General features: G+C 42.7%; 1 protein-coding gene across 3 annotated transcripts in view; it reads left to right on the top strand.

The window, feature by feature from the left end:
- The first annotated feature begins 2,469 nt into the window (after positions 1-2,469).
- Positions 2,470-10,041, top strand: part of SCAI (suppressor of cancer cell invasion) — a 148,445-nt gene continuing 140,873 nt past the window's right edge. For 2 of the 3 annotated variants that reach the window (XR_009008712.1, XM_057548971.1), the window contains exons 1-2: positions 2,470-2,608; positions 3,319-3,363. Coding sequence is in view for 1 of the 3 variants with exons in the window: in XM_057548971.1 (XP_057404954.1) it covers positions 2,556-2,608; positions 3,319-3,363 (98 nt within the window). In the remaining 2 variants the exon portion in view is untranslated. The remainder of the gene's footprint in view (positions 2,609-3,318; positions 3,364-10,041) is intronic. The other variant, XM_057548972.1, reaches the window with a different exon arrangement.

Genomic DNA, 10,041 nt, shown 5'->3' with positions numbered 1-10,041 from the left:
GGGCAGCCACTGTTCTCAGCACTTTGCTTTTTTATATAAATGGGAATGGGTTATAAAAGACTGTGTGGAGGCAATGGAATAGTGGAAAGAATATAGGCTTTGGGATCAATCTAGGTAAAAACCCCAGCTCTGCCAGGCAGTAATAGCAGCTAACCTGTATTGAGCACACAGCTAAATGCTGTACATGCCCTATTTTGTGTCACCCCTACTATGGCTCAATGACTGTATTACCTTTTTTTTTTTTTTCAGACAAGAAAACACACTTAGAGATGATAGGTAACTTGCCCAAGGCTGCACAAGAGAGCTGGAATGTGAACCCATTTAGGGCATCCTAGAGTAGTACATCTTAAGCAATATTGGTTATTGTAGCTTTGTGACCCTGAGCAAGTTGGGTTTTCTGAATCTTAAAATTCTGTGTCTAAAATAATGCCATTCAGGGTTGATCTCAGGATTAAAAATAGCACATATAAAATACCCAGTCCCTGGCCCAAAGCTGCCATTTATTGAGGGCCCACTTACATATCATTTGCCCAAATTCAGTGTAGTTGGGAAGTAAGAATAACCCAAGGCAATATATAATTGCTGATGTACTGTAGTTTATGTAAGTACAACAAATTTGGAGAAGGAAATGTTTGAGTTAAGCTGGAGTAATTGGGGAAGGCTTAAAAGAGGAATTGTGAATTAAATGTATGCTAGAATGATGGGCCATGTATTTCATATAGTAAAAGCACAGAAGCAGGGTTTACTAGAACTTGGACATGATATGAAGGTAAACTTGAGGGTACTCCTTGGGAAGGCGTAAGAAATGAATAGCTGCAGTTCTGTTGACAATACCATGTATCAGAGAGGCGTTGGCCAATTGTGCAAGACCTTGAAAACCAAGCAGATGATTTTAATTCATATTTTAAGAAACATAATGAGTGACATTCAAGATTAGTCTCCTAGTAAGTTGATCCTCCCCACCAGGACTCCTACCACATCTCCCCTAGTCTTCTCTGACAAATGATTCTGAGGTTCTCTCTCTTTTCTGGCTTGGTGATTATAAGGGTGGATATTGTTTGTTGGTATTGAGGGGATTTATGGTTCTGTTATCTTGGAATTATGTAAAATATTAATTTGGGGAGCCAACAGATGTTCAACTTTTTTTTTCCTTGTCAATGCCATTTTAAAGGTCCCATTACAGTTTACCATCATCATCATTTTATAGAAGGAAAGATGTAAAAAGAGCCATCTCAGAATAAAGGACAGCCCTTTACACCAAATAAATTCGGCTTTATGAAAAACTATAGTCTCGTCTTTACCATTTGTGAAGATCAGTAAGAGATTTGTCCCCAAACTTATGGTGTGTATAACTCTAAGCTGTCATATTATTGATGCATAAAAGCGTATTCTGATAAAACAGAAGTAGCTTAAGAGAAAGTTTTATGCCTCCTCCCAGCTCCAAATAGATGCCGAGGATCTACCAAATGAAAACTACACAGGATTGCAGAAAGACTGAAGGGGATTCCACCTTAGAGGAAGAATTTTGTTAATATGTTAATGAGTTATGTCTTATTTTCAAGGATGGCCTTGTTAAAGTAGAAGAGAAAAGGTAACTGATTTATAATGCTTATGTGCTGGTAGTCTTGCATGCTTAGGTCTGTCAACAACACTAAAAATGCAAGGAAATTTATTTTAAAATTGATTAGCTGGAGTAGAAGTCACAAGCATCTGCAGTATCACAGGACGGTTAGCAACACATTCAGGGGTCAGTTCCATTTAGGCATTTGAGAACGGAGCACATTGCTTTTGGTTACGGCATCAATTCTGTTTGCAGGGTTGATTTTCCTTTCTTGGTAATTTATTTTTAAGATCTCTTGCTTTCTTGGAAGCCTGCACCCAAGCTTGTGATCTCTTCTGCAGAGGATTGAGCATCTAAACCACACTTTATATTGATAGATTGTTACAGTTTTCTTGCCGGATCCTCTGTGAAGTGTTAATCTGTGAGCTCTAACCATTTCAGCATGATGTAGTCAGGGACCGGATATGAGGTGGTTCAAAATGAAGCTCATTTTGGAGACTTACCTCACTGTCGCACCTGCCAGAGGAGTTTGGGAAATTGCAGCGCTTAGCTGTTGCTCCTGGCGTGGTGCAGTGTTGAGGGGCGCCAGCAGGTGTGTGGGATGCAGAACTCAGAGCCAGAAGAACCTGCCCGCCGCAGGTGTCTGGCGCCGGAGATGCAGTTTTTACTTTCGACCGCACGGTGGCGCATAGATCTCCCCGGCAGTGTTAGCAGTCTCTAAGGCACCTCCGCCGCCACCTGCAGTCTCAACCAAACTCTAGGTGGCGGGATGCGACGGCCCGAGTGTCCAATCGGCCGCCAGGCTTTCGGCCACACTACGGCTCTAGCCAATGGGAGCCGAGGAGAGGCGCGGAGAAGGCGGGCCCTGCAGCAAGCCTGGCAGAGGCGCGAGGCCCTCCGCCCGCCTCTCCGCCTACTCCAGCCTCCGCCGCCTCAGCTTCCCGAGCGAGCCCTACGGCCGCCGGAGCAGCTCCCGCGGCGGAGCAGGAGCCGGATGGTCAGAGGAGCCCGGCAGCCCCAGCAGCCGCGGAGTCGCCTGGGCCCCAGGTGGGGCGGGGGCTGAATGGAGGTCGGGGTTGGGAATGGGGCGCGGGAGCGGGCCCAGGGCAGCAGCTTGGGGCCGTGAAGGATTCGGGGCGCCGAGGCTGGAGGGGCGGTCGGGCTACGGGGAATTCGGGGGGCGCCAAGGGGCGGCGGAGCGGGCTGGGCGGCGGTCGCATCCTCCAGACCGGATGAGAGGGGCGTGTGAGGGAAGGGGCGCCGAGCGGTGAGACTGGGGGCGCTGGGCTGGGAGGGGCAGGGCGCGCGCGCCCGGTGGAGGGGCCGTGGAATGCGGGGGGCGCGGGGCCTGGAGGGGCGGGGCTCGGAGGGGCAGTGCCCGGGTCGGGAGGGGGTGGGCACTGGAAAGGGGAAGCCGGAGGGGCTTGCGGGGGTGTTGAAGCAGACAATGAGTAGGTGGCGTTGGGTGGTTTTGGGGAGCTGGGCTGTGACGAATAGGAGCTGAGGATGGAGTGAGAGACCAGGAGGCAGAGCAGGGTTTGGGCTAAGCAGACATTAGGGGAACGGTGAGTCCCAGGATCGCTAGGTCTTGGTATTTAGGGGAAACAGAACATAAGGCATTTGTAAGGTCAGGTATGGGCTTAGACAGCCTGTAGTTCTAGAGGGTGGTGCGTTGAGTTCTTGACTGGCACACTAGGGCCCGCAGATGTGATCTTGTATGTTACTTTTAGTTACCATCTTATTTGTTTGGTCTGCAGACTGACTGGCACAGTGGAGAAACCACCTCGAAAACGGAAAAGCAGGTAAGGCAAAATGCCTTCCCAGTTTTGCTTCGTGTTTTTTTCCATTTGCTTGGCTGCACCTATACTATACTGCATAATTATACACTGTCAGTAGATGAAGTTTTTTACTTAGCTCCTTTGTTAATGAATATAACTATCTGCAAGCTCTGTCTTCTAGGACTTCAAAGTACTGCCTGTACTTTTTTTTTTTTTTTTGGTATCTAAGATTATGTGGGAAAGAGATGTGGATAATTGAGAAAGCCTAGTTTTTTATGTTAGCCGTAATTTCAACTTCTTCACCAGCTCTGTTTAAAAAGCTAATGTTTATTGAACATCTACTGTGTGCCAGGTACCATGTGCAAGTGCTTATTTGTATTATCTTCTGTAATCCTTGAAACACCCCAAGGAAGTGTGTACAGTTATCCCTGTTTTAACACGAGAGAGAACTGAGGCACAAGAGAGGCTGAGCATTTATATAAGATCACACATCTCATAAATGATAGAACCAGGATTTGAATCCCAGCAGTCTGACTCCAGAGCTGAAGCTCTTAACCATTATATTATAATGCCTCTAATAAATATACAATTGAAAATAGGTTTTCTTTTTTTTTTAAATTAATTAATTAATTTATTTTTGGCTATGTTGGGTCTTCGTTGCTGTGCTCAGACTTTCTCTCATTGTGGCGAGCGGGGGCTACTCTTCGTTGCGGTGTGTAGGCTTCTCATTGAGGTGGCTTCTCTTGTTGCGGAGCACGGGCTCTAGGCGCACGGGCTTCAGTAGTTGTGGCACGCGGGCTCAGTAGTTGTGGCTCGCAGGCTCTAGAGTGCAGGCTCAGTAGTTGTGGCGCATGGGCTTTGTTGCTCCACGGCGTGTGGGATCTTCCTGGACCAGGGCTGCAACCCGTGTCCCCTGCATTGGCAGGTGGATTCTTAACCACTGCGCCACCAGGGAAGTCCTGAAAATAGGTTTTCTTACTGCTTTTTCTGTTTTCATTGTACGTAGAGTCTAATAAGCAGTTGAACCATAGAAAGATAGAAACAAAGGACTTAGGTAGTCTGCAGCAAGTGCATTGTTCCTTGAGTAATGAAGAGCATGCATCCATTCCACAAGCATTTCTGAACACATTCCATGTGTCAGGTACTACATAGCAATTCTGTGTAGTCATTCGAAGGTTCCTTTTTCATGGATGTAGGCATTGGCCTAGAGAAAGTAAGTTACGGTAGTGAGGATGTGACCAGTAGGACCACTGTGATAATTAATACTTGATAAGTTATCGATGTTAATACACAGTAAACCTTAACAGTAGGTAGATGTGAAATGCTGATCGTGGAAGGTGCCAACAGCCAAAGTTCCTTTGTCATTCTTTAGGCCTGTATGGGCCAATGTGGTAGCCATATATGTCTGTGGAACACTCAAAATGTGGCTCTCATGACTGAGGAACTGGATTTTTAATAAATATTGTTAATTGTAATTAATTTAAAATTTAAAACCAATATTTAATTACTGGAAAATGTTTATGTCTGGAACAACTTGGGTATGTGAATTTGCTTTTTCATCTGTAAATTATGAAATCTAAATACAGATCAAATTTTTCCAATGAAAATTTAATGTCCAAAGTGAGGCATATATCTAAGTATTAAAAAACACACCAAATTTCAGATTAGTACAAAAAGTGCATGGCAAATTTCTCATTACTAATTTTCATGTCAATTACTTCATAAAATAATATTTTAGATATATGGGATTAAATAAAAGTATTACTCAAATTATTTTCAGTTTTTTTTTTTTTTTTTGACTTTTTCTAACATAACTATTGGGAAAGTAAAAATTACATACATGGCTTGCATTATATTTTCTTTTCGATAGCCCTTGTTTAACTTTCATTACCCCACTGCCAGACTCTTGGAGTAGCCTCCTGACTGGGTTCCCTACCTTGAATCTGTAATTCATTCACATACTGTGCAAGTTGATCTTGTAATTCTCAAGCTTAAGATCCTTATGTGGTTCCCCTTGTTTATTGAACATAATTCAGACTTTTGAGCGTAATCATAAAAAGACACTGTCCTCTATTATGATAAACCATAATGGAAAAGAATATAAAAAAAAGAATGTATATGTATGTTTAACTGAGTCACTTTGCTGTATAGCAGAAATTAACACAAAATTGTAAATCAACTATACTTCAGTTAAAAAAAAAAAAAAAAGAGACTGCCTTTATTTCACGTCTATCTATCTTTCCAGCCACAGTTGAGTACTGTGGCCATGTACTCAATAGCGGCGAAATTCTCAATAATGGATCTACTAAACTTCCAGTAATTAAATGACTTAACTTTCTGGTGAACGCTTCACAATGAACTAATTGCTGAATGTAACTCTATGTCCTGTTTGCTATTCCCAGAACTTATGTTTGGGTTTTTGCACGTGATTTCTCTTCCTCTCTGGAATACTTTCTCCCTGTTCCTTGGCAAGCTCCCCACCTTTAAGACTTCCCTGAAACATCACATCTTCCATGCAGACTTTCTACCCTCTCCTTCACCTTCCTCTTCTCTGCTTTGTTTGTTCCTATGATAGCCTGTAGATACACCTAGGTGTAATGGTTTGAGCTGAATTTGAATCTTAGCTCTGTCAGATACAAGTTGTGAGATCATATGCAAGTTAATAAACCTCTCTGAGCCCCGCTTCTTCATCTGTATAACGGGAATAATAATAGTTCAACCCTTATAGGGTTGTAAAATGCTTAGTATAGTGCCTGGCACGTAGAAAGTATACAGTAAATTTTAGGTTAAAAAGCACCTATTAAATACCTTTTATTTCCCACTTCTTTTCAAAATATATACAGTATGAAGGATTAAAAATAAAGATATTAAGGCAAAAAGCATGAGAGAATAGTAATAAAATTAAATCAGTGGCAAAGTTAGGATATAGACTAGAAGGTACTGCACAGTTACCAAAGGTAGGTTCCATATTTGGCTCTGAGTTTCCTAGAACAAAAGCTAAGAAGAAAATAAAGCTCAGCTTGCACGTTCATGGTGTCTGTAAAATCAAGCACATGTTTAAGAGAGGCACACTTTTCTTGACTTTTAGAGAAAAATTTCTCTCACTGGTTTTCATAATGGGGACACTGTGCTTCTGTGGGGGAAAAAAAAACCCAGTGACAAATATAGTAGGAAGTTTTGTTGTTGTTGTTGTTGTTGTTTTTTTTTTTTTAAAGGATTTTCTTATTTATTTATTTATTTATTTATTTATTATTTTTGGCTGTGTTGGGTCTTCGGTTCGTGCGAGGGCTTTCTCCAGTTGCGGCAAGCGGGGGCCACTCTTCATCGCGGTGCGGGGACCGCTCTTCATCGCGGTGCGCGGGCCTTTCTCTATCGCGGCCCCTCCCGTCGCGGGGCACAGGCTCCAGACGCGCAGGCTCAGCAATTGTGGCTCACGGGCCCAGCTGCTCCGCGGCATGTGGGATCTTCCCAGACCAGGGCTCGAACCCGTGTCCCCTGCATTAGCAGGCAGATTCTCAACCACTGCGCCACCAGGGAAGCCCGTTGTTGTTGTTTTTTAAGATTGCTTCTTATAATGCTTCTCAGTCCAGGTTTAGGTAATACCAGTGAGCATCCTCCGAAGAGCCAGAGCAACTGGATTTAGGTATACTGCTCACCGATGGTTTGGCTTGGTTCAGAGATAAGGAGGAATGAGTAAGCTGCAGGGACTCTGCTTATCCTCAGCGCCTAGAATGGTGCCTGGCACTTAGAGAACGTTTGATTGAATTATCGAATGAATAATTTGTTCCATGAATATTATTTCTGTAATCAAGTTTTGGTAAGCATCAGGCACCAATGAGGGCACACATTCCGCATGTCTGAGGTCAGATCCTGATTGAGTCAGCATTTTGACCTGAATGGACAGCCAGCATACATCTCTAAAGAGATCCTGTGGGCGAGACCAAGATTTTCTTTAGAAAGCAGATCTGGGATTGCTCTAAAAATAGAAAAAATAATGGCCAGGTAAGCTCTAAAGGTGGATTATAGAGAGAAGATATAATGGTTGTGCCAGAAATTATTTATAGCTGTTTTTATGAGTTGTATACTGTGACCATAAAATTCTCAACGTCAAATGATACAACTTCCTGGTGAACACTGCATGGTGAGTTAATTGCTGAATGTAGCCTTAGGTATCCCTTTGAGTTGGCCTGCTGTGTAGAGTTGTTGACTGTTACACCGTATATCCTATTCCATTTTAGGAAACAGTTGCCAAAAATGTGATTTTTATTTTAGGATCGTTGCTATTAAGTCATTCTTTTTGATAGACATTAGTTTAGTGGCTGAGTTATCTTTTGAGAACATTCCTAGTGGACCAAATTATAAGACAGTTTAAGAAAAACTAAGATAATTTGAATAAGCACCGCATGGCCCACGGTTACCAGTTCTTTGTGTCTTCCCCCCACCCCCCACCACTAAACATTTGTTTCCCTTCCTTGGTTCTTCTTTGAGCCCCTAGTACTGAGGGAGTGCTCAGTAAAAACATCTGAACTAACAAGTGCATTGGTGGTAAGAGGGAGGTAGTGTGGGATGGGGCTTTGGTGGTCCAAAATAATGTGATGCTATTTAATGCCCCTGACAAACTATACTAGACTGAGAGGAATTTTAAGATTAGGAAACTTGATCTCTCTGTGGTTTTGGAAAATTCTGAAGGCTTCAATATGTTTGTTAATAAAGTTTGGGTAATTAGTTAGAGAATCCTTTCAGATTCTATTAGGAGCAAGACCCATTTGTTTGGGATCCATGTCCTAATAGGATTCATGTTGATTAAAGCTTTATTGTATGATTTGTGTTGGGGGGTGTGTGTGTATGTATGTAATTTGTTTGAATTACAGTTGAATTAAAAACAACCTTCAAATGCTTTCTAGTTCTGGGTACTAGGGATATAGACATGAATGAGATACGGCCCCTGCTGGGGAAAAGCTCGCAGGTTAGTGGGGAAGACAGACACAAAAATAAGGTGGTATAATTGACTTTGTATGTATACAAAGAGTTTATAGTAATTCTTTGTACTGGTAGTGAGGGCAGTTTCTACAGACATTTCATCTAGGGTCTGAAGGTTTAGAAGGTGAATTTTGGCAGTCGTGTGACTGTTGAAATGGTAGAGAGTAGAGCCAGGATGTAGACTGACAAATGATGAAGTCTTAGGTGAGGTGAATTCAGGACCAGTGTCAGGTGTGGGAAGAAAGATGTTTTAAAATGCTTGGGCTATGGTGTCAGTTTAGAAATTACACAGTAGTTCTCAACAAGGGACGATTTTCCCTCCCAGGGGGCATTTGGCAATGTCTGGAGACATTTTTGGTTGTTACAACTCGGGGCATCTATTGGGTAGAGTCCAGGAATGCTGCTGAACACCTACAGCATACAGGACAACCTCCTAACCGAAGAATTGTCCTGCTCAAATTGTCAGTGATGCTGAGGTTGAGAAATCCTGAGTTAGAGTTTGAATCCTAGCTCTTCCTAATACTAGCTTTGGGCTCTTGGACAAAGTATTTGCTAGATGCAGGTAACGATAGTACCCACCTTGTAGAATTATTACTCTCCTCTAATAGCATATAAACTGCCTGAGTACAGAGATTTTTGTCTGTTTTCCTTGCTGTTCTGTTCCCAGCACTTAGAACATTGCCTCACATATAATAGGTACTCAGTAGCTCTTTGCTGGATGATTCAATGAATGGCTAATTTTTTTTTAATACATTTATTTATTTTATTTTATTTATTTATTTTTGGCTGCGTTGGGTCTTCGTTGCTGCGCGTGGGCTTTCTCTAGTTGTGGTCAGCGGGGGCTACTCTTTGTTGCGGTGCACGGGCTTCTCACTGCAGTGGCTTCTCTTTGTTGCAGAGCATGGGCTCTAGGTGCACGGGCTTCAGTAGTTGTGGCACGCGGGCTTCAATAGTTGTGGCTTGTGGGCTCTAGAGCGCAGGCTCAGTAGTTGTGGCGCACCGGCTTAGTTGCTCTGCGGCCTGTGGGCTCTTCTGGGCCCAGGGATCGAACCCGAGTCCCCTGCCTTGGCAGGTGGATTCTTAACCACTGCGACACCAGGGAAGTCCCTGAATGGCTTATTGAGAGGATTCATTGAGATAATGAGTGTAAAATACATGATAATGTTACCTGACATACATTAAGACCTCAATAAATGATAGCTGTGACTATCCTTAGTTTGAGTATTTTTATTTTGCCTTTCCTTCCAGTGTTTTTAAAAATCAGCTTTACTGAGGTATTATTTACATATGATAAAATTCACCTATTTTAAGTATACAATTTGAGGAGTTTTGACAAATGTATACAGTTGTGTAACCACCCACTGCAGTTATGATACAGAACATGGCTATCCTGCTGTCCCCCCCCCCCTTACACACACACGCATTTGCTCATGTTTCCTTGCAGTCATGGTTCTGGCAACCACTGGTCTTTTTTTCCTGTCACTATAGTTTTGTCTTTTCTAGAATTTCATATAAGTGAATCATTCCGCATATAGTCTTTTGTGTCTAGCTTCTTCCACTTGGCATAATGCTTTTGAGATTCATTCATGTTATTGTTTGTAACTGTAGTTAATTTCTTCTTATTGCTGAGGAGCATTTCATTGTATGAATTTACCACAATTTGTTTCTCATTCACCAGTTGATGGACATTTGGCTTGTTGCTAGTTTTTGGCTAGTATGAAT

This window comes from Balaenoptera acutorostrata, chromosome 6 (genome assembly GCF_949987535.1).
Source record: "Balaenoptera acutorostrata chromosome 6, mBalAcu1.1, whole genome shotgun sequence".
NCBI classification, from domain to species: Eukaryota; Metazoa; Chordata; class Mammalia; order Artiodactyla; family Balaenopteridae; genus Balaenoptera; species Balaenoptera acutorostrata.
Note: the sequence above shows the minus strand (reverse complement) of the source record. Positions and strands in the feature narration are given on the sequence as shown.